Genomic DNA, 25467 nt, shown 5'->3' on the forward strand with positions numbered 1-25467 from the left:
AGATTCTCACATTCTCTCCACCTGATCGGAGAAACAGTCTTTATATCATTTTTTAAGCTCTAAAAGAAAACATGATAAGGCATTCTAAAAGTCTGAATTGTTAAGCTTAAGAACTGTAATCACAGCTATTATTTCAGGAAGCTGATATTGCGGAAATATGGTTTGGCCTCTGCTGTCTGATTTGATTAATTCTATGGGAGGTGTCTGTTTTTGTGTGTCACCATTGGCCCTGTTGAGGAACTTAAGTTCCGGCAGCTTCCAACTGTACAAAGTTTATTCGGGTTCCAGCAAAACAAGTTGGGGAGAAGGACAGAGTTGGACAAATCCTCAATTTTCTAGCACTTGGAGATACGACATTCACTGTAAATTAGCACCCAGTGTCTGCACAACTCATTTAAAATTAGGTTTAACTATTTATTGCAAAGGTGCTGTAGGTGAAACAAGGTAAAGCTTGCTTATCATAACCTTTTGTTCCTTTTTAAATTGTGGTCACTTTGCACAATTTAAGCACTGTGTATGATATTTGAGCCTATAAAATGTTGCTGGTAAATCATGTTTAGTTATTTGACATACTTTTAAGGAGATATTTCTAGTAGGAGTGCAGTTGTGGTGCAGTTGAAAGTGTGCAGCATATGCATTACATTGAATGGTGTGTGTGCTCTCTTCCGATGGAGAGTTTAGAGGGTAGTTAAACACAGAGATAAAAACAAAAAAACTGCGGATGCTGGAAATCCAACAGAAAAACAAAAACAGAATTAACTGTTGAAGGGACATGAGGACTCGAAACGTCAACTCTTTTCTTCTCCGCCGATGCTGCCAGACCTGCTGAGTTTTTCCAGGTAATTCTGTTTTTGTTTTTCTTTTAGAGGGTAGTTGTTGGGGGAGGTCATTTAATTGGGTGGGATGATGGCAGGTGGGGACCCCACCGCCTCCTGACACACTCCTCCCTTCACGATCCCCAACCCGCAAAACCCTTCCTGGCCTTGGTTGCTCTATGATCCTGGGCCTCCTGTGGGTGGCACTGCTGAGCAAAAGAGTTGCCAATCTTTGACTGACCAGCAGCTCTCAGCAGGTGGGACTTACTGTCTCGAAATCCTGATCCTGTGGAAAACCCACTGGTGGCCTCTCAACTGACTGATTGGCACATATTACCAACGAGCCTTTCCGGAAGAAGCAATGCGGATCTCTTGCTGACTGTTCAGCCAGTGGCTGAAACTCCCTTCACCTGCATAAAAATCTCCCCATTGGTTGGATTTCTCCCAGATTTTTTGACTCCCCCTTATTTAATCAATTTTCAGCATTCCTAGTACAGATTGGGTCATATGCTGGAACCTTAGAGATCTACGGTAAGGGAGAGAGAAATTGTGAATCTATGCCCCCTGGTGGCTGACCCTCCTCACAATGGAAACAGTTTCTCCATATTCACTTTATCTAAACCATTACAATTGTTGAACATCTCCACTCTATTTCCAGTGGGGCTCTGCAAGGCTCAGTACTGGGTTCCCTGCTTTTTGTGCTATATATTAATGATTTGGACTTCAATGTAGGGGGCATGATCAAGAAGTTTGTAGACAACACAAAAATTGGCTATGTGCTTGATAGTGAGGAGGGAAACTCTAGACTGCAGGAAGATATCAATGGACTGGTTAGGTGGACAGAAAAGTGGCAAATGGAATTCAGCCCGAGAAGTGTGAGGTAATGTATTTGGGGAGGTCAAACAAAGCAAAGGAATACACAATTAATGGGAGAATACTGAGGTGTAGAGGGAGTGAAGGACCTTGGAGTGAATGTCCACAGATCCCTGAAAGTAGCAAGATAGGTCAATAAGGCGGTTAAGAAAGCATATGGAATCCTTTCCTTTATTAACTGAGGCATGGCATCTAAGAGCAGGGAGATTATACTGGAGTTATATAAAACACTAGTTAGGTCACAACTTGAGTACTGTAGTTCTGGTTACCTCATTACAGAAATGATGTATTGTACTAGAGAGGGTACAGAAGAGATTTACGAGGATGTTGCCAGGACTAGAAAATTGCAGTAATGAGGAAAGGTTGGATAGGCTGAGATTGTTTTCCTTGGGACAGAAGAGATTTTATTGAGGTGTACAAGATTGTGAGGGGCCTGGATAGAGTGGATGGAAAGGAACTGTTTTCCTTAGCAGAGAGGTCAGTGACTAGACGGCATAGATTTGAAGTGATTGATGGGGGGATTAGATGGAATATGAGAAAGATTTTTTTCCCAGAGGGTGCTAGGGGTCTGGAACTCATTGCCTAAAAGAGTAGTAGAGGCAGAAATCCTCAACTCATTTGAAAGGCGGCTGGATATGCATCTGAAGTCCCGTAATCTCCAAGGATATAGACTAAGTGCTGGATAATGCAATTAGTGGGGGGGGTGGTGTTCGTTTTTTGGCTGGTGCAGACATGATGGGCAGAGTGGCCTCTTTCTGTGCCATAAATTTTTCTACATTTTCTAAAGTTTCTAAATATCTGAAAAGGAGGAGTGTGCAGTGATGTGGGGAGCGGGCAGAGAAGTGGCAGCACATGAATTGCTTCTTAGGAGAGCCAGCATGGATGTGATGGGCCGAATAGCCTTCTTCTGTGCTGTAATGCATCTATGATTTGGGGCAGCTAATTGTTGCTTCCAAAAGCTGTTTCTATTTCTCCCATAACTCACTTTCAAATGACTCTAAACAGATGTTGTCCCTGCCACAGTTGTCCCCAGCTGTTTAAATCCCTTAAGAGCCAATCGGTATCCAATTGTTCAACTGTTTGGTGTTTTGATTATGTGTGTCTGTTGACCCTTCTCTGTTCTATCTGCTGTTACTCAAGCCTGGGGGTGGTAGCTGAGAAACATAGGGGAGAATTTTCCCCATATCGGGCAGGGAGTGTGGGTGCTGGCAGGTGCGGAGCGGCGATCAGGAATGCCCACCCAGCGTATTTGGCAACTCCTTGGGTCGGCTGGAGTGGGGTGAGCGGAGGCGGAATGGCAATTTCTGCCAGGTCCAGTGGCGACCTGGCGACCTGTTTAAAGGCCAAGCTGCAGCCTCACCAAGGCTGCTGTACATGGCCAGAAGTTGGGGGCAAGGCACATCTAATACAGCCATGCAGGAGGGTAGGGTGGTTGGCCAATGTGCGCCCAGGTTCTCCAATGAGTGCCTTGCTGCCCTTCTCGAGGAGGTGGCAGCACAGCAGGAGGTGATTGTCCCTGAGCACGGGAGGAGGAGGCCACCCCACTTGACCAAGAATGCGTGGGAGGAGGTTGCGGAGGTCGTGAGCTCCCACGACGCGGTGCAGAGCTCATGGATCCAGTGCCACCAATGATTCAACGACCTGCTGGTGCACGGGAAGGGTGAGCAGCATGTTAGCATCATTCACTGCACCCATCATGTAACCTTCTCCCCTGCTGGTGGACCACCCATCTCTGAGTGGCCTGAGTGCAATGAGTCAGTGTCAGCATGTGTCCTCAGCTAGGTGACCCATCAGAGATTGCCTATCCGTTCAGCATGTGAGGGTTGAGATGAGATGGATTCTGCGCCTGCAGCATGTGGTGCAGAGTGACACCCACATGACTGTGGTGGGTTCAATCTGGAGGAGCTACACCCAGGTGCACTGGTCAAACTCCACGACATGTGGAAGTCAGGGTGATGACATGGTGTGAGGGGATCGTCAAGGTCCTGTGGCATAGATGGATCTGCTGCCCTCTGCACTCCACGTCATTGTGCCTCCTTGCAATGGCAGGTACAAATGTGCACTTCCAACTGTGATGAAGGCAGAATGGGGGGGTAGGGGTGGTGGTGAAGGGATGAGTGGGCGGGGGAAAGGACACTCCAGACATATTAGTATGAGTGCCAGCCAGTAGCGGGGGAAGGATGCACTGCAGACCTGCAGTAGCCAACTGGGCGTGGAGTGGGCCGGCTGCGAGGAAATTGACAGTGCAAGTATCACTTATCAATGCAATCTTTTCATTTGCAGGAGAAGAATTCTCATAACAGGGCTGAGTGGCTGAGGACTGGTGGTGGGCCAGCCCAGATATTGATGCTCAGCCGCTATGAGTAGGAGGCACTGGACCTGCAGAGGCGGCATGCACCCTGGCCCATTGGGGCCGGAGAGGCTGGGTTTCCACGGGCAGATATGTATGGCCAGCACTCACGCCACCAGTAGTCTCCCAACATCCATGGCAGCGCTGATTGTTGAGTGAGTGACATTACCAACATGGCTTGCCCATTGCGTGTGGAATGATGAGCACATGCTGATCCTGGTGACAGGCATGTACATTGACATTGCCCACAAGCTAACTGATCGAATATCCTTACTCTACCTTTCAGCATCACTGGTGCCGGGGCCGGGACCCGGAGCAGCAGGGGCCCCCTCTGACACCTGGGGGCATGAAGTTGCACCATCAGAAGCGTCAAATCATCTCTGTCAGGCAGGCACCAGCGCAGATACTGGCACCTCGGTGGGCATCATATCTTCAGCTAGTGTCCCAGGTCACAGTTTTGAGGGCACTTCACAATTGCTGGAGGAGCTGGTGGAGACAGAAAGTGCCGATGGCACGCAGTCAGAGGACTGAAGGGGCCCAAGCACATGCTAAGTCCGTCGCTGATGATGAACCTCTGGAATTGTCTGCGATGCAGCCAAGTGCTGTGATGCGGCCAGGTGTTCGGGAACATTTGGTGGAGACACATGAGGCTCTGTTTGGCTTAGTGTCAGTGGTGGAGGAGTTTATGTGGGCCGTGGCTGATGCATTGAGCATCATAGCTGAGCACCAAGCTTCCTCTATGGAGAGGTTGGCGAATCTCATGGAGAGGCAGCTCCAGGGTCAGGATTAGGGGTTCCTGGGGTTGTGCTCCCATCTGCATGACCTCACAGGGGCATTGACCTCGTCTGGGCAGTGCCCGTGTGGGCAGTGGTTTGGCCAGCAGGTATCCCACCTCAGTGCCCATCCATCTACGGTGAGTAGGGAGGGCCAAATGGACCTCACGTCGGTAGAGCAGCTGCCTGTCATCTCTGCTGGCACCTCCTCAGAGCGCTGCGGATGAGGGCAACAGCTCCTCTGCCCCTCTGCCAGTGACCGAGGCACCCAATGAGGCTGCGATGATTGGGGAGATGCCAGCTGTGGAGCTGGCAGCTCCGTCCCAGGCGAGGCCAGCATAGGCTCAATGGGCCAGAGGATGTCTTCCAAGGTCATTGAGGCCAACAGGACATCAGAGTGAGCAGGCTGTCTCAGATGCCAGTGCGAGCAAGGAGGCACCACAAAGACGTAGCACCCGCAAACGTAAAATGAAGGCACCTTAGGCACACCCCAGGTTCATCACTGGTGGATTCCTGTTGCCCCCCAACCCCCAAGAGTTGATTAGAACTTTATGTGAAGTCCAACACATTTTTATTTCTGTAATTTCATGAGACTTTGGCAATAATATTAAGTTAATGTTGTCTGAAATGGCTGTGGGTTCCTCTTTATTAGGAATGGCGCATGGATTCCTGAGATTGGATGAATGATTTGTGTGTCTTTCAGATTTATTGACGGTGCCTAATGCCAATCCTCCTATCCAGACAGATGAGGTCCCCAAGATGGAGGATTCAGGCCAGGCTTGTGTTGCACGTCCATATGTGCTGTGCTAGCTAAAGGTTCCTTGGATTAGAGTATCCCAGGTGTCCCTGCCTCCCTGGAGCATGCCCAGGCAGGCTGTGCCCCCTCATCATTTCCCTGTGTGTTCTCATCTTTGGACTCACTGCTGGACTCATCGTGCTCAGTCCTAGCCACTCCGCCTACATCTTCTTCGTCCACAGCATTTCCCCTTTGCAGACCTAGATTGTGCAGAGTGCAGCATGCAACCACTATAAGAGGCACTCGATCTGGGAGGTGCTGGAGTGCACCCACGGAACGGTCCAGGCATCTGAAGCACATTTTGAGAAGACCAATGGTTCTCTCCACCACAGCCCTTGTGGAGCCGTGGCTCCTATTGTACCACTGCTCAGCTTCTGTTCTTGGATGGCGGAGAGGCATCATGAACCACCTTCTGAGGGGATAGCCCTTGTCACCCAGCAGCCATCCATCAAGCCAGGCTGGAGCACTGAAGAGCCCCGGCACCTGGGAGTGTCTGAGGATTCAGCGTCGTGGGAGCTGCCTGTGTACCTTGCACAGACTTGTAGAATCTGCATCCTGTGATCACACACTATCTGCACATTCATGGAGTGGAAGCCCTTCCTGTTGACGAAGGCACCGGGCTCACTTGCTGGTGCCTTGATGACCACATGTGTACAGTCTATTGCACCCTGGACGCGGGGGAAGCCAGCAATGGCCATGAAGCCTCTAGCTCACTCTGTCTGGCTGGCCTTGTCCCAGCAGTAGTGGATGAAGGTCAGTGCACCCCTGAACAGAGCATCTGTAACCTGCTTGACACAAGTGTGGACAGCTGAATGGGAGACACCACAGAGATCACCCACCGACCTCTGGAAAGAGCTGGAGGCATAGAAGCTGAGGGCAGCTGTGACCTTTAGAGAGACGGGCATGCGGTGTCCACCCACACAGTTAGCTGATATCTCTGGACCAATCATCTGACAGATAGTGTTGACCATCTCCCTTGAGAGACTGAGCCTCCTTCGGCACTGCACCTCAGACATATTGAGGTAGCTGCTTCATTGCCTGTATACCTGGCAGCAGGATAGTGGCATCCTCTGCGGCCCCTTACACCTTGAACTACCTCTTGGCCCTGCACCCCTTGTGCCTGCACCTGTCCTTCCAAAGGTGGCTCTCCTGGAGGCTGAATGTGCACTCCTGGCCTCCTCCCCCTTCTAGCTCTCCCTTCCTCCTCAGATGAGCTGCCTCTAGTGGAGAGATCATCTCCCATTCCCAGGCTCAGGGAGGCTTGCAGAAACCTACAAGCCCCAAAACAAATCTTCACTGAAAAATGCTGACCTGAAGGTAATGAGTGCAGTCCAAGCAGCTGCTATGCGTTTGAGACTTCTCCACCTCACACACGCAACTTTCAATAACTTCTGAGCATTAACTGTTAAATGTCTGGATCGCAAAAACAATGATCCCTCTTTCCCACCCATGGATGAAGATCATTAAAGTTTCGGATAGTCGCAAGCCCGTTGCACCCGTGCGACGAGCCGAATATCGCATGGACGCCTTAAAATCCAGGACAATTGGAATCATAACTACCTTAATTGGCCCAGTAATGACTTGCAGCCACATAACGGACATCATCATGTGCCCACCCAGTAAAATATCGCCATGGCACGCGGTCATTTTATGCGTCAGCGTGCAGGTCCCGCCCCCTGCAAGCTGATGGAAAAATTCTGACCATAAACTAAAAGCAAACAGTAAGTTTGTGGCTGCTGCAGATATTTTAAAAGCACCGTAAATAAAGCTCCTGTTTTGGCATAGTAACTAGTGTGTCATCTCTTCATATCTCCGACGCATAAAACACAATACTCACCTCTTCCCTACCTCTGTAAACATCTCCAGTCCTCCAACCTGAACTCTTGTATTATATTAATGCCATGCATTATTTTTATTTAGTGAAATTTGTCAGAAGGAAGCTCTTTTCCTGTTGTGAATAAGTAATTCTTCTTACTGAATATTCATAATGTTGGCTGTGGAGTCAGAACAGCTTGTAGGCCCTGAGCCTCTGGATCCATCAACTTCACAACCCACATGGTTATTCAACCCTCAGCAAGCATCAGCCCAAGAATATACACCCTGTGAGATTACAAAGATAAATTAGTTAAATAAGAGAGCACCAGTTGAAACTCAACAAGAGGAATAAATGAGAATGACAGCAGAGGAGCTGGAAGCAGCTGTCTCAATGGCCAGTTCCCTACTACCTTCAGGCATTGAGATCTAGGGTTGGTGTCATCCAGAATCTGGGCACATAAAATGCTACATTCTGAGTGTGGTCAATTAATTTACTCATTTCAGAATATGCAAAGCAGTTTGCAAAATATGATGAAGAAAAATACCACAGATGTTGGAAAAATATCTGGGCAGTGCTTCTTGATGATTTCACAGAACTGCAGTCCAGCCTGCAAAGTGAATACCTACAGAGATGTCTGCAGAAGAGCTCCACCTCTCCTTAAAAGAGGTCCTCAACACTTCTTATGATTCTCTCGGGTATGGTCATAACTAACGTTATGGAGACACTGCAGCTGAAATTCTGAGATTCCACTTTCAGTGTCAGCAGAGCAGCAACACCAATCCAGATTGTGGGGATGGAGTCATTAGTAAATAAATTCCTTTGAATTGTATGGCAGAAAGAGAATTATAAAAGCCAAAATTAAACTAAATAGAAAAAGAAAGTAGCATTTCTGTACTTTGAAAGTTACATTGCCCTTTACAGCAGCCTTTCTCTGGTATGCATACCATTCCTACCTTCATATCATTAATATATATTATCAAAAGCAACAATGACCCCCAAATCAATCTCTGCTGTTATCATCCACTTTCATGTAGATTCTATTAATAGCTACCTGTATTATTCTCAGACTGAACAGTTAGTTATCCGGTTCAAAAGCTTCCTTCACTCCATGCCTTCAAACTTATTAAACTGTGTCAAAAACTTTGTGAAAATCTAGGAATAGTAAATCTACTGAGATGTCCTTGCCAATAATAAATATCTTCAAATAACTCCCTTAAATTTGTCAAGGACATTGTATGACTTGCAATGCCAGCAGCACATTGCTAGTCACTCTCTGAGCCTTTCTCGCATCATTTATGTATTTGTGCTTGTGATAAACAGGTCTCCACACCAGCAGGAGCATCACATAGGCTGGGATTTTCCACCAGAAATTCCCACAGAAAGTCAATGGATGTTTTGCTGGATCGCCAAAATTTCCATCCCACCTGCAATGTTTCAGGATTTATCACTCCACTTAGCAGTATTGCTATGCATTCCAGTTCCAGCTCACCAGACTTCCAAAGAATTCCACCAAACTCTCTTCACCCTTTAATGGTGGTTCCAATACAGTTGTCGAATCTCCTAGAACAACTTTACAGTGACTACACAAAAACAAAATATTTTCTAGAACATAAGTAACATTTTAAAAATACTTTCCTTTGTTTTTCCACAGTTTGGAAATGCTTCAATACCTGATCATTTGTGTGCTACTTTTTGCCCTGTACTACTGGTACAGAGATGGTAAGCGCATAAAGAATGTATTTGACAGATACGTGTACATCACTGGCTGTGACTCTGGCTTTGGCAATCTGCTGGCTAAGCACCTGGATCAACAAGGATTCAATGTTCTAGCTGCTTGCTTTACTGAGAAAGGGGCCGAAGAACTGAAAGACTGCACATCATCAAGACTCAAAACTTTCCAGCTTGACGTTGTTAACTCTGAAAGCATCAACAAAGCTGCAGAGTTTGTAAAATCAGAGGTTAAAGAGAAAGGTACTTTAAAGTTTGGTTTTACCTCTGCCATGTAGAAAATGCCACTTGATTGATCACAATGTTGATTTCTAAGCCAATTTGTCAACTAATGACAGTCATTGCAGTCTAAAAAGAGTAATGCATGAAGTTCTTTGAGACTTATGATCTATAAATGCAAGTTTCTCTCTTTCTTCCGTTTCCTAAAGTATACTAAAAACTAAAACAGTGAAATTTTATAAATCTAAATGTGATCTATAAAATTAGCTTCCATTTACATGGCCTCAGGATATTCCAAAGTACTTCACACCCATTTATTGAAGCGTAACCCCAGTATTTAATGTAGGCAAATTCAGGAGCCAATTTAAACACTGCAAGGTCCCACAAACAGCAGTAATGTAAATGACAAGATGATCTGTTTGACTGATGATGGTTGAGGGATGAAAGCTGAATGAGAAACTTGGGGCGGGATTTTACCATCGGCAAGCGGGGGTGGGGCGCACTTGCCAATGTGTAAACTGATGCGCGGTGACGTCAGGCAGAACTCTCGACGTTACTGTACCCCATTTAAATTTTCAGGAAGGCGGGGGCGCAGCAAAATAAGCTGTGCGCCCGCCGACCTGTCAATGGCCAATTGAGGCAATTAACAGATCAATTAAAGTAATTAGTGGACCTGCCCATCCAACCTTAATGTTGGCAGGCAGGCCAGGAGCCCCGGCAGGAAGTAGAAAAAACATGAAACCTCATCCACGGGCGGGATGAGGTTTCATGTAGGGTTTTACAAATTTTAATAAAGTTTTCTTGGAAATTATGAACATGTCCCAACTCATGTGACATTGTCACATGAGGGGACATGTAAGGGAATTTTTTCTTTCTATTTTTAATATTTTTAAAAGTAGAGGTGATCTCCCTGAGGCAGCACTTAGCCTCAGGGAAATGAGTGCACTCTTTCGTGCACGTGCGAGAAAGAGCGCACTCTCAATTTTGGGATTCCCCCCCACCTGCACAGGGAGTGGATAGCGCTTCTGTGCGGATGTCACGCCTGGCGGGCCTTAATTGGCCCGCCCACGTAAAATGGCACCGCGTCGATCGGAAGCACACCTGCACACACCCGCCCATCAACTTCCCCCCCCCAGTGGGGGGAAAATTCTGCCTTTGGAGAACTGCTGCTCATCTTCAAGTAGTGACATGGGATGTGCTGGAGAGGGCAGACAAGCCCTGGTTTAACATCTCATCTGAAAGATGATACATCTAACAGTGAAGTTCACCCTCAGTCCTGTAACAAAGTATCAGCCTAAATTATGTACTCAAGTGAGGCTTCAACCTAAAAGGCAAACTAAAAGGCATGAATGTTGATCATGTAAATGGAAACTATTCCCTTCTAAATTTTAAGTCGGTATTATACACAAACCAGTACTAGCTTGCACAAGCAGTTTTGAAGTAGTGACCTCTACTAACTTAGCTATCTTTATGTACATACTATCACGTATCCATCATATTTCAGTTTAGGGAAGGAGCTTGGTAAACATCTGTGTTTTAGTGCCAGAAAAATTGTCTCCTTCTACGAATGGTGCTTTACACTCCACAACTACTATCAATATAAATTAAATTTATTGGAGCTACAGTGCAATATTAGGAACCTAGCAATTATAACAAGGGATAATCTGAAGTTAAACATATATATTTTTGTTTCCAAAAACTCTCCAGGACTGTGGGGGCTGGTTAACAATGCTGGAATCTCTGTACCCAGTGCATCAAATGACTGGCTAACAATAGACGATCACAAAGTAATGCTGAACGTCAACCTGATTGGACTCATTGAAGTTACACTGAGCATGCTTCCGCTGATAAAGAGGGCACAAGGAAGAATAGTCAATGTAGCAAGTGTATTTGGCAGGATCAGTTGTATGGGTGGATCTTACACCATCTCCAAATTTGCTGTTGAAGCCTTCAACGACAGTCTCAGGTGAGTTAGAAATTACAAAGTTGCCATTAATATTAGCTTTGTCTTGATAATTTCCATTTTGTCATTAAATAGCAATAAATCTGAGTTTATGTTTTAATAAGGTGTTGCTATGGAGTTTATTATATTTTTATTTGTTCATGGGATGTGGACATTTCTGACAGGGCCAGCATGTATTGTCCAACCCTAATTGCCCTTGGGAAGATAGTGATGAGCCATCTTCTTGAACTGTTGCAGGAGATTTGGTGAGGATACTCCCACGGGGGAACAGTTTTTTTAGGCCAAGGGGAGGCACAAAGGGAGAGTGCAATCTTAGGGTGGGGTGCGCAAAGGACATCCCCTGTAGGATGTCTCCCACTTCCTTCCCACTTTTTAACCAATTGGGTGAAAAAAATGGCCTGCCCACTCTCATCTGCCTGCTCACACAACTGTTTTATGGCATGAGCAGCATAATATCCAGATCAGTTGGCTTGTTAACAAGCTCAATTTCCTGTTAATTATTTTTAAAAATAGTTGGTGGGCTACCCACATAAATTATTATGGTGATCGGGTTGGGAGCGGGTGTGAAGGCAGTGGGTTTGCCACCTGTTATGTTTTACATACCCTCCTCCACAGAAAACATGCCCACCTGTAAAATCCAGCCCCTAAAACGTGAATGTTAGCTGTTGTGACTCTACAGAATGGGTGAAAGCGTTGATCAATTGTGCAAATTTTCTAGGGCCCCTCTGACATATTTAGCACCTTGCTGGTGGGACCTGTCATGTGAACATTATTTAGATTAGCTGACCCTAGGATTTCTGACTGGTTTAGTTTCCTCCAATTTCCTGAGAGTAAATAAGATCCCATCCCACCACACTTATACCACTGCATCGGGGACATAGGAATTTACAATCTTAATAGATTTGGTGCATTTATCTGGATTCAGGAAAGGTTTTCCTCAGCCTATTCTAATTGCTCCTTTTAATTCTCCATGAGATTGGCTATACCTTCATACTGTTAAATGACATTGCCCCAGTAAAGGCAGCATAAGTGGATTTATAGTATGTGGAAAAAAAAGCAGGATATGTTATTTATATGTTACTTCTTATTAACAATCCCTGGTCTTTTCTAATACTTACTCATACCAGTTTGCTCATGCCAGTATAGAGTCAACTCAGGTGTATAAATTAATGGGCAGAAAATCGGATGTGTTCCATCATGGGCATGAAATGCACATTAAAATTTTGTAATTTGAAGCAGCACGATCTTCCCTCCATCACACCATTAGATTAAAACAAATCACAGGACAAAATAAACAATGGCGTGATGGTTAAAATCTGTAACAATGCAGTTGTTTCATTTTTTGTTTTGCAGGAGGGACTTGTATCATTTTGGAGTAAAAGTTCTTTGTATTGAACCAGGCTTCTTCAAAACAAATGTCACCAATTTTGACATAATTACAGGGAACATAAAAAAACTTTGGCTCAAGTTACCACAGGATGTAAAGGACGACTATGGAGCTGATTACTTAGAAAGATGTAAGTTTTATGTGTAAACTATATATACTCACCAGTGAAGCATTGACTTCTAATGGCAAAACTTTTGATCCAAACAGAAAATATTACCTGAATACCCAGTCTTAAAATCTTATTAAATATTGTTCATCTTCTGATGCATTGCACATATAGAAATCAAGATATTTTAGAAAATGCAAAACATATTTTAGTTTTAAGTTTGTAATTGTCCACAATGTATAGTTTTTTTCAGTTTAGGTTGGAACACAGTTTTTTTTATTCATTCCTGGGATCTGGGTGTCACTAGCTGGGCCAGCATTTATTGCCCATCCCTAATTGCCCTTTTAAGAGGGCATTTACAAGTCAACCTCATTGTGGTGGGTCTAGAGTCACCTGTAGGCCAGACCAGGTAAGGGTGACAGATTTTCTTCCCTAAAGGGCATTAGTGAACAAGGTGTGTTTTTACAACAATCAGCAATGGTTTATGATGATCAACATCCAGATTTTTATTGAATTCAAATTTCACCATCTAACAGGGCAGGATCCAAACCCAGATCCCCAGAACATTACCCCAGGTCTCTGGAATACTAATACAGTGACAATACCACTATGCCACTACCTCCCCACAGTGCCACATTATGCCTTGATTTTTGGAAACAATTTTTCGCAATTATTTTATGATCCTCAAAGCGAGGTAATGCAACATTTTCTACTTCAAGCACTCAGTATTAGCACGCAGCACTCCGAGCTCAAGTATCGCACAGATAGATTCAAAATTCCCTTTGATCTGTTTTTCCCAGTTCTAACATTAGAGGTGACCACCACTGCAATTCTGTCCCAAGATGGCTATCAAACACCCAGACCCTATGTTATCACATTGGCTTTGATTAAACACCGCAGCCCAAGATCTCAATCAGCACGATACAAGATCAATGTACAATTTGAAAAAAATTCTAAAATTACAAAATTGCACTGTAAAATGGCAGAACATAGTGTCATTATTATAATCTATACATTTGTTGTGCCTTTTATTTCTCAACATTATTTTTCTATTTTGTTTATAATTACTTTACAATCACTGATAATTTTAATAAATATTAATGCACAGAAATTTTTTGGGTGGAATTTTATGCAGAGGCAGTGCCCCCACCCCATCTTAAAAGTCAGGGGCAAGTCAACCTCTGCATGGACGTGAAGCCCTGAGCTAATTTTATGGCCGTTGGACTATTAATTTGCTCACGGCAAGACTTTGGCCCCATCTGGGAGGGTTCAACTCTGGCAGTTCTCAATTCCCAGCAGCAGCACTATGAACGGTGGCCACTGCTGGGACTGCAGACAGTCCCCAACAATGATCATTGCTGGAGCCAGATTAGAAGGTCATTAGTGTTATTTCACCAGGGCCAGGCTGGCAGGCCCTGCTGGTGGGTGTGAGGCTGGGGTGAGGGGGGGGGGGGGTAGTGTGAAGAGCCACATTGCCATGTGGCAATGGCCTACCCCACTCCCGGTAAAATCCTTGAGGAGGCAGCTATTTTCTTATTCATTCATGGGGTGTGGGAATTGTTGGCTAGGCCAGCATTTATTACCCATCCATAATTGCTCTTGAGAAGGTGGTGGTGAGTTGGCTTCTTAAATTGCTGCTGATACAACTGAGTGGCTTGCTGGCCATTTCAGAAGGCATTTGAAAGTCAATCACATTACTGTGGCCTGGAGTCAGAGGTAGGCCAGACCAGGTAAGGACGACAGATCTCCTTCCCTAAAGGACATTAGAGAACCAGATGGGTTTTTAATGACAAATGACAATGGTTTCATGATCATTGTTAGACTTTTAATTCCAGATTCTTATTGATTGAATTCAAATTCCATCATCTGCTATGGTGATACTTGAGCCTGGGTCCCCAAAGCATTACCCTAGGTCTCTGGATTACTAAAGCAGTGACAATACCACTATGTCACTGTCTCCCCCACAAGGAGGCCACAGACATGGTGATCCCACCAGTGCACTTGATTCCATGCCCGCATCATCCATTTCCCTGTCTGCTAACCCATTCATAGCTGATTAGGCAAATGAATTACCCCTGACAGTGTATTTATTTTCTTTAGTGAATTAGTTAGTGACTTGGCTGGCTTCAGGCTGAATTTGGTGGACCTTCTAGGTTTGGGGTCGAAGCAGTTTAAAGATGTACACAGACAATTTATCTGTTTGTTTTGGAGACAGCAGCTCCTGGGTTGAGTTCTTTATAAAGGTCTCTGCCTGTGGGATATGAATAGACAAAATCAGCAGATGGGGTTCCAAACTTGCAAGTTGGATGGAGAGAGAGAGAGAGAACCAGCTCAGAGTTTTGTTTCTTCAGCATCTCATTTGCTTGTGCACTGGTCTGCAGAGAAGACAGGTGTTTCATACACCAAGGTTTAGCTGGTTTGTCACATGACCCTCTCTCTCCAACTGCCCAGTGACTCAAATATGGTCATGGTTAGTCAATTCCAGTTGCCGGGCTTATATGGTTCGATTACATCTGGGTAAATTCCTTTCATAGCCAGAGTCTCATTGTCCAAGTGATTACATCTAATAGTTTGTCTCCACCCAGTTGAGTACCCAGGCGATTGTCTGGATGCTTTGCTAATAGGGTAGGAGATGGCCTCCATTCAAGGCAATTGTTCCTGGTGGGGCTTTACAGACAAGTTGCCTCCATTTCAATGGCTTTGTAATGTAGAAGGTACAATGATGCAAATTTTCACCCATCTTTGACTGACTTCAAGTCATTGGAATGTGACTTTAGTCTTTTTAAAAAATCAATTTGTGGTTTTCAGACAGTAAATACATAAAATCATTTTTTATAAAGCATAGCTTCATAGCACAGTCACATTACATGAAGAATCAGGGTTAACAAGTCTCAATCCATCATCACCCATATAGATTCCTCAGATAAAAACCAAGATCAATTAAGAAATGAAATTAAGGAACTCCTCTCTAACTCTTTTAAGAAGACTATTCTAGGAGATGATATTAACCATAATTATATTGCTGGGTATTTTACTTACCATTTATAAGTTGCCATTTTTGCCCCACCAGTCATCCTCCAGCTTTCACCATATTTGTAGCTTGCCTGAATTATCATGGGTGGAGACATTCATTCATCTTAACATATACTTGTATTGTTTTGCAGTATTTCCACAATTAAGGGAAAGGGTTAAGCAGCTTGCAGACCCAGATTTGATGAAAGTGGTGTGGTGTATGAATCATGCGCTAACATCAGTTCACCCTCGGACTCGCTACTCTGCTGGACTAGATTCAAAACTTTTCTGGATTCCTCTCTCCTACATGCCAACTGTCATCTCTGATTTTGTACTCAGTAGAAACAGAGTTAAGCCAGCAAAAAGTGTTTTCTAAGATGCATTTGAGAAGCTTTGTTATACTGAAAGGAAATTGTTGTTTGTGAAATATATCAATATCCAAGAAAATTCTGTTTCGCACACAGTAAGAAATACCATTGGCCAAACTCTACATTTCTGCTGATTTTATTCCATAAGCAAATGCTGTACAAATACTTAGAATTCTCCTGATAATGAGGATTTCAGCATTTGTGTTGAACTTGAGAAAAATAGTGAGAATTAATGCCAAGGAATGTGAGTGCTTCCATAATGGCACTGTTGAAACAGTTAATCCAATTCCAATTCGTAACCAGAAGCAAAAATGCCGAGCTTTCCAAGGGAGAATGAAGAATTATGTTCTGATGACTATGATCATGGCTATCCTTTATGTTGTCATTATGTCCCTTGTTGTATTATGGCCAAAACAACATGACTAGAAGTTGGCAATAACCCTAAAGACCTCATTCTTATTTGAGTTACTTTACTACAGGTAATTATGGCCAATAAATTTAGCAGTCTTAAAGTCAGTCTGACATTTCTTGGAGTAATTTAGAAGTACATTATGTATTTGACATGGGCTTGGCAAAGATATTTGTCACTAAATATGAAAATCTTTGGCACAAAGTGTAACTCTGAATGGCCTGTGACAAAAATATGAAAAGAGTTAAAGAGGTGTATCACCAAAAATAGTTGAAATGAAATTAATCATTTGAAATGAATCAAAGGTACAAGAGATGAGTTTTGACACAAACAAGTAGAATGATCAGAACAAGCAAAGAGTGAGAGCAGTTCAGAAAGATCAGAGCAATTAGAATCATAAAATTATAGAAAGTTCACAACACAAAAAGAGGGCACTTGGTCCATCGTGTCTGCGCCAGCCATGAAACAAGTCACCCAACCGAATCCCACTTTCCAGCACTTGGTCCATAGCCCTACAGGATAAGGCACTTAAAGTGCATATCCAGACACCTCTTAAATTAGTTGAGGGCTTCTGCCTCTACCACCCTTTCAACTGTGAATTCCTGGTTGAATTCAAGTCGAAGGATTAAAATATATGGAAAGGAAGTCAGAGAAATGTAATAATTTTATTAGCTGGAGGCCAGACTGAGATTCATCAAGTCAATGTCTTGGATATTAATCCAATCATCCCAGAAGGAGATCTTTAGGGTTGAATTACAAGGCCTTGTAAGCACCTGAAAATGTTGCTAAATCTACAAGTTTATCAGGCTTGGCCTGAATAGCCAAGTGGTTATGGTACTGGGTTTATAACCCCAAGATCAAGAGTTCAAATCTCACAATGGCAAACTATGAAACAATGTAACTTCATCTGAAACAGATGGAAACAAGTTTGTACTCGAAAGAGTTACAAGCTTATCGGCTGTAAATAGAATAACCTGTGCCCTTAATATCTTTGATTCAAGGCTGTTAACTTGTCAACTAAACTCAGCTAACCTTGCTTAATTAATAAGCACAAAGTGCTGTAGATACTGAAATAAAAAGAGAAAATGTTGGAAATAAGGATGCGATTGCACTAGAGAGATGTAGAGATTTACCAGGATGTTGCCTGGGCTGGAGAGTTTTAGTTATGAGGAGAAATTGGATAGACTGGGGTTATTTTCCCTGGAGCAGAGGAGATTGAGGACATGATTGAGATGTATAAAATTATGAGGGGCATAGATAGCATAGATAGGAAGGAACTTTTCCCCTTGGTGGAGGGATCAATAACCAGGGGGCATACATTTAAGGTAAAGGGCAGGAGGCTTAGAGGGGATGTGAGGAAGAATTTTTCACCCAGAGGGTGGTGGGAATCTGGAACTCACTGCCTGAAAGGGTGGTAGAGGCAGAAACCCTCATAACATTTAAGAAGTATTTGGATGTGCACTTGCGATGCGATAGCATACAAGGCTATGGGCCGAGTGCTGGAAAATGGGATTAGAATAGTTAGGTACTTGTTTGACCGGTACAGACTTGATGGGCCGAAGAGCCTTTTTCTGTGCTGTAGACCTCAATGACTCTTTGACTATGACTCAGCAGGTGTGGCAGCATCTCTGGAGAGAGAAACAGAGTTAACATTTCAGGTCAGAATTGGGGGTCCTTAGCGATGCAACAGATTTTAAGCAAGGCTTGGGAAGTGGGAGCAGAGGGGAAAGGACAAATGGAAGACCTTTAAGTGGCTGGAGAAGAGACTATAAGAATGATATAATGCAAAGCAAAAAGTGTTGATAATGGGACTAGTAAAGGAGCCAAAGGTGAATCTAGAAGGATGCGAACGAGAAAGCAACATTTCCACCAACAGCTACCATCAAAAAAAATGTGGGCAGAGGTTGTGAGCTGAAGTTGTTAAACTCAATGTTGAGTCCAGGAGGTTACAAAATGCCTTATAAGAAGATGAAGTGCTGCTCCTTAAGCTTAACATTGAGCTTCGATGGAAGGGGTATGGTCAGAAAAGCCAGTGTAGAAGTGGAGCAGAGAACTAAAAGTACAAGCAACTGAAAATCTGGGATCTTGCCTGTGAACTGAATGGAGGTGTCTCTCAAAGTGGTCACCCAATCTGCATTTGGTCTCCTCAGTATAGTGAAGACCAGATATTGAGCAGAGAATACAGTCTACTTAATTGAAAGGAGTACAAATAAATCACGATTTCAACTGGAAGGAGTGTATGGAGCCCTAGACAGTGAGAAGCGAGAAGGTAAAAAGGCAAGGGTTGAATATCTTGTACTTGCATAGGAAGATAATTCATATCAGTCTTGGACATTGACCATAATATCAATGTTAATGGATGTTATAATGATACATTTGGAATGACCTATGTAACTTTAGACATTAATTCTATCAACTAATAATATTCACCTGAATATCTTACATGCTATTTTTTCTCCAAATTGTCTGAATAAAGAAATATTGTTTCATGATTTTATGATCTGACTTCTCTTTGATGTGCTTAGCAATACTCATTGTCTCGGAATTAGGCAGAGGGGAGGGGTGGAGTGGAATTGCTAGTGTAAACATTAATGTAATCTGCTACAGTTAATCGAAAACAGTTCAGGTGAACGAAATCTATACAATTAGTACTCCCATAGTTGGGAGATAGTGAACTAAGTTTCTGTCTTCATCATGCAGGATGGTTAAGAGTTTAAAGATTTGTCTGGTGCCCTTTGATTAATTTTTAGTGGGTTAACTGATCCCAGTGTTGTTACTTTCATTGTGCATCAATTACCTTTGTGAGAGGCAGTAAAACAGCATCAGTAATATCACTCAGTATGCAATGCATGGTTGTATTAAACAGCTAACAGATGATTTGGTTACAGGAACAAACACATTCATCACTTTTTCCACAGATATCTGGAAGCAGATGGAGCTGTGAGGATCACAGATTGTAGGATTCTTCCAAATCCAGGGTGCCATTGTTTGCATCCACTTCATCCTTCACACAATACAACCACCTTCATGGTGAAAAGACTCTATTAACATACAACTGGTGCATGATGACCATCAGAAAATTGTGGAGTTCTGTGTCTGCATTTCTGATAGTTGCCATGATGTCCTTATATTCAGTTGTCCATAAGTTTGACCTGTATAGCAAGGTAAAGGCTGCTTGGAGACAAGAGGGCCACAAATTTGTTTATATAGTATCCCTATTTTCAGCATTATAGTAGGGCTTTAGTGTGGGTGCAGAGGAAGCATGCAAAGTAGGCAAATTGTGACATCAATTAGCATGTAATGCTGATTTGACACTAGTGCTGCCATTTTGGATCTCAACACTCCAGCTAAAACCTTTTATTAATTGGACACAACTGAGTATGTGTTCAACAGCAGGAAGGACACCAGCACCATTTAAAGAGATCATCAAACACTTTTAGGTTAGTTACTGATTGATGGCTGTTGCTGGGTTTGTATAAGTGTTTGGTGGTTTGTGTTCTGTTATTCAAAGTTACTGAAGTCTACAGGGAGTGCATGTGCTTTGTGTTCTTGTTGTCTTTTGTCTAATGGCATATTACTTTTTTGAGTTTGCTGAAATTCATGTTGTCTGACTCTGACCACTGTTACTCTACATCTTCTTTCATCAGCTCCTGTAGGTTTGCTGTGTGCTCTGACATGCGCAGTATGAAGGAGCTCATGGCCTGAATTTTTCAGGTGGCAGGCAGGAGCGGATGGGGGCAGTCGCAGAGCCAATCGCCGCCCACAATTGACTCCATGCTGCCATCTTACCAATTAAGGCCTGCCCAGTGTAAGACATGAGCCATAGCGTTCAGCGCTACCTGTGTGGGCAGGAGGAGGAGGGACAGCCGGGGCCAGCACTCTTTCACGCACAAGCACAGAGCTGCCTCAGAGAGATTGAATTTCTATTGTAAATAGTGAATAAAAGGTTTAAAGATTTATTTAAACATGTCCCATCTCATGTGACTGCATCACATGAGGTGGGACATATTTCTATTTTTATGAAAACTTATTTATTTATTTAATAAAAGCTTTAGGAAACCTCATCCCGCTCGTGGATGAAGTTTCCTAAAAAGCACGAAAGCTGCTTGGACTTTTTGCCTGCCCACCAACCTTAAGGTTGGACGGGCAGCATTAATAATTATCTTAATCAGTTCCTTAATGGGACACACGCTCGATGTCATTGCGCATCATTTTACGCGTCAGCATGTTGGTCCCGCCCCCGCACACCGACTGAAAAATCCTGCACCATGTATTGGATCAAGCTAAGGAAGCTTCTCAACTCTCTGTTATCTATTGGGTCTCCAGTCCCAGAGAAAGCCATGAATCTTTCAGGGCTCGATTTGATTCCGCCAGATATGTGCACCATTCCATAAAACTGGTTTGATGTCGCTTTCCTAATGCATTTGTCTGTGTTTAATTTGATTCCAGCTTTTCTGTTTCTTTCCATAGCTTCATGTAGATGATAATCATGATCTTTGTCACCAACACCGTATATCTGGATATCAGCAGCTGCTGTTTTGCATTCTGGTATGCCTCATCAACTTTCTTGCTCACTTTAAGGCAAAAGGGAAGATGTAGGAATTTGTAACATTAAAGGGTGTGTTAAATGTTGTAAATAGTAAAGATTCTGCATCTACGGCAGGATTTTCAGCTCAGCTTGCCGGTGCACGCCTAACACACACAAGCATAAAATAGCGCACGACGACATCGGGCGAGCCTCCTGACATCCTCGTGCACTTGAGTGATATTTTGGTCGGCAGGCCTGTGTGAGAGTCGGCAGCACACCCGCTGACAGGGCTTTTAAGCCCATTAATCAATCAACTCAAATGAATTTCTGACTGCCTGTCCAACCTTACAGTGGTGGGCGAGCGACCAGGCCAGGCGGCCTTTGCATATTTTGTGAAACCTCATCCGCGGGCAGCAAGAGGTTTCCAACACTGACTAAAAAAAAAATTAAATGTTTTTAACTCATTTTTCACGTGTCCCTGTTCATGTGACGGAGTCACATGTGGGGACATGTTTTCCTTATTTTAATATCTTTATTTTTAATGTAAAAAATCTTCACAGCTCTATGCCTTCAGGGAGCTTTCACTGAGTGCACCCTGCGCATGCGCACACTTCAGCGCTTGCACTCCCTCCGAGCAGCCCTGAGGTCATCAGCACGCGTTTCATGCTGGCTGGCCATTAATTGGCCATTTTGACTCTGACCACTGTTACTCTACATCTTCTTTCATCAGCTCCTGTAGGTTTGATGTGTGCTCTGACATGCGCAGTATGAAGGAGCTCATGGCCTGAATTTTTCAGGTGGCAGGCAGGAGCGGATGGGGGCGGTCGCAGAGCCAATCGCCGCCCATGATTGACTCCATGCTGCCATCTTACAGGGCGGGCCAATTAGGGCACGCCCAGTGTAAAACACGAGCCATAGCGCTCAGCGCTACCTGTGTGGGCAGGGGAAGGAGGGACAGCCGGGGCCAGCGCTCTTTCAAACACATGCACAGAGCTGCCTCAGAGAGATTGAATTGCTATTGTAAATTGTGTATAAAAGGTTTAAAAATTTACTTAAACATGTCCCGTCTCATGTGACTGCATCACATGAGGTGGGACATATTTCTATTTTTATGAAAACTTATTTATTTATTTAATAAAAGCTTTAGGAAACCTCACCCCACTCGCAGAACCCCAAATTAATTGATCTATTAGCCTTTCAAATGTATCCTTAAACATCCATTTTCAAGTTGTATTTTAAAATTCTTGTCACAAAGTTATCAACAGGTTCACCTAATTGCGGCTGAGAATTGTTGAAATTCATATTGGCAGATCCAGTGATTCACTTTTGGCTAGAGATAGGTGCTGAATTTTTCAAAAATGTTTCTTCAGTAAGCTCCCAGCTGTTAAATAAATTTAATTCTATATCTCCTGTCCACAGAAGGATATAGCTGACCCTCTCTTCATTGTTAGTGCCTTTTAAGAAGCTACTGAATGTCAGTTTGCACTTTCATTAAACTTCATAAATGCATCTCTGACATCATCGGCTTTCCAATTCATTATGGGCTGTAGCTGTGCATTCATTGCTGTGCTGATTGACATTTTGTTTTTCATTTTCTCAGGATTCACTAAGTTTTGCTTCTGGCACTAAAATGGGCTGATTTTCTGAATCAGCTTCAATTAATTTAAAATGCTTTAGGTTTACACACCAAAACTTGCTGCCACCAAGTTATGTGTGCTTGGCATCTTTTGGTTGCCAAATAATGATAATAATCACACTTTAAGCTTGGAAATATCAGGGCTCTTTATCTTTAACTTGCCATGCAGCCTTGTTCAATAGAAAGACTGGTTTGACCTGTTCTCTCACACATCACATGAGTCTCTAGTACAGCCATAAAATGTGGCTCCCTGGAACACTTATACATAATATTAGTTCCTAGATATTTGTAGATAATGCAACAAAAAAATAACAAGTGGTGTAGCAGGTGCTTAAAGACTTGGTCATGACTTCAAGGATTCCACTCAGGCCACTTGATCCTAGATAAAAGCAAAACACTGCAGATGCTGGGAATCTGAGAGAAAAATAGAAAATGCTGGGAAACTCAGCAGGTCTAACAGCATCTGTGGAGAGAAAAACAGAGCTGACATTGAGTCTGTATGACCCTTCTTCAGAGCTGAAGAAACATCAACTCTGTTTTTCTCTCCACAGATGCCATTAGACCCACTTGATCCTAGACATGGGCACAGTAGTTTGTATCCCCCTTGACCTGCAGCATGATTGCGAGAATAAGCATAGGTGACACAGAGGAGGACAAACTATTTCAAGGAGGAGGAGGAGAAGGGCTCTCACATGGAGGCCATGTCTGCTCAGGGTCTTTAGGCATCTACTCTCCTACCTAAGCCTCAGTGAAGAACAGCATGTCCAATGTCTACATTTCATTAAAGAGATGCTCACTGAAATCTTCCATCTGTTGCAGCCAGAACAGCAATTCCAGAGCCGGAGTGAAGACAGCATAGCCAGTGACTGTGAAGGTGACCATGGCCATGACTTTTATGCCACAAGGTCTGGCACAGGTCATGTCTCTGTCATGGTTATTCTAGTGGTGGAGAACACCATCTCCTCTGTGGATCCAAGAACATGCAACTGTGCCTGTTCTCTTCTGTTTATCATGGCCTCCGAGGGAGAGAGAAATGTTGTCAGTGAGTGTGGTGCAATATGTTTGGTTGATATACTTCCCATGGATCAATAACTGGCATAGTATGCAGAGAGGTGGAGCTATGTATGTGAGGTACGAGTCATAATTGATAGAGATTGTAGGTGAGTGAAGGTTGGTGGGGGTGCGGTTTGGGGGAGCCACTGCAGAGATAGGATGGTGAATTGAGTAGTGTGAGAGGCCAGTGGTTCAAGTGTAAGGATGTGACATTTGTGGAGAAATTTACTGTCCTTAACCTCTCGTGTGAGTTCATTAAACTTTGTGGCACTGTTTTCAGGTCCCTGGGATTACACTGCTTACATTAACCACAAAAGCTAATTGTTCCCAACTGCCTTCTCAGAGTTTGCCTGGAGGGTCTCCTTAGTTTGTTGCACAATTAAAACTAAAAATATGTCTTAGCTGCATGTAAGTAGCTGCTGATAGAATCAAATTGTTCACACTTTTTAAATTATGTGATGAAATGCCCTGCTTCCAGCAAATAATTGAAGTCCCTTTACACTGCAGGTCGTTATTTCCATGCTGAAACCCTAGTATTGAGCAGTGATGTATTTTTGTGTTAACATTGGAGAAATTGTTTGCAACCAGCTGTTTAATAAATTCAAACTGCATTTGCTTCTTTTAAAATGCAATCTTGAAATAATAAGTATTTTGCTGCCTTTTTCCTGGCTATTCCATTTAAAGAAACATATTCACTTTATTAGTAGATTAAAATAAAGTAGATGGTTAATATTACTCTCTAAAGCATCTGGGAAATACTCACCTCAAGAGATTTCGATCCCCTTTATGCTGCTTTGAGATTTTTTTGGCTTCCTCAAGGACAAGGAGCTGGTGGGGTTGGATGTTGTGGAGTTCCTGCCCCTCAAGTTCAAGACTTGAATGCATTTGGTGAATAGATAGTTCATCATTCATTACAGGAGCTAACTGTACCACATCACCTATTATGGGACCTAGCTCTACCTCTTCAAATCTGATTACTTCTCCACAAATATCCTCAAAAGAAAAGATAGCTCCTGGCTCCTTTTCTAGCAACATTTCCTTAAACTCCTTTTAATTGCCCCCTCCACTCTCACCTCCATCAACAAGTGTAGGGAATATCATTATCCATTGTTGCCACTTGTTGTATCTCTTCTCTTTTCTCTTCCTCAGCAAGCTAACCCTACCTGAAGACCCTGCCCTTGCTCTTGTGACTTTTTCTAATTTCTCTTCCATCTGCCCCATGCCCTCTCTGAGCTCATCTTGTTCATGAGACGCACTTCCTTCTCACTTGATCCCATTGGCGCTAAATTATTGATCAACCAACTTTCCTTTTTAACCCCTTTACTAGTTGACATTGTAAATGATTCCCTCTCCTCAGCTACACTCCCTTCTAAAACGTCTGCGATTACAGCCCTCGTTTAAAAAAAAACACATCTGACCCCTCTGTCATTGCAAACTACTGCCCCATCTCCAAAGCTCCCTTTCCTTTCCAAATGAATCATTACTGTCTCCTGTTACAACTGATCCTCAGACGAGGTCCCCCAATTTTCTATGTTCCCGGGTGAGGGGAGAGGAACTGGCCCCCCTTTTTTATTCAACCTCCTAGGTTGGTTGCAACAAGGTTAATTTAGAAAGGATCCCTTCCCTTTTGGATAC

The 25467-nt window shown here is 43.5% G+C and overlaps 1 protein-coding gene across 1 annotated transcript; it reads left to right on the forward strand.

Moving 5' to 3' along the window:
* Positions 1–274: 274 nt before the first annotated feature.
* On the forward strand, positions 275–17749 carry LOC121284598 (retinol dehydrogenase 7-like). The gene is made up of 5 exons (XM_041200090.1): positions 275–444; positions 9075–9394; positions 11078–11336; positions 12687–12850; positions 15991–17749. The coding sequence occupies exons 2-5, from the start codon at positions 9082–9084 to the stop codon at positions 16212–16214; spliced, it is 960 nt and encodes a 319-aa protein (XP_041056024.1). The 5' UTR covers positions 275–444; positions 9075–9081; the 3' UTR covers positions 16215–17749.
* The last annotated feature ends 7718 nt before the right edge of the window (positions 17750–25467 follow it).

The sequence above is a fragment of the Carcharodon carcharias genome, chromosome 12 (assembly GCF_017639515.1).
Source record: "Carcharodon carcharias isolate sCarCar2 chromosome 12, sCarCar2.pri, whole genome shotgun sequence".
NCBI lineage: Eukaryota > Metazoa > Chordata > Chondrichthyes > Lamniformes > Lamnidae > Carcharodon > Carcharodon carcharias.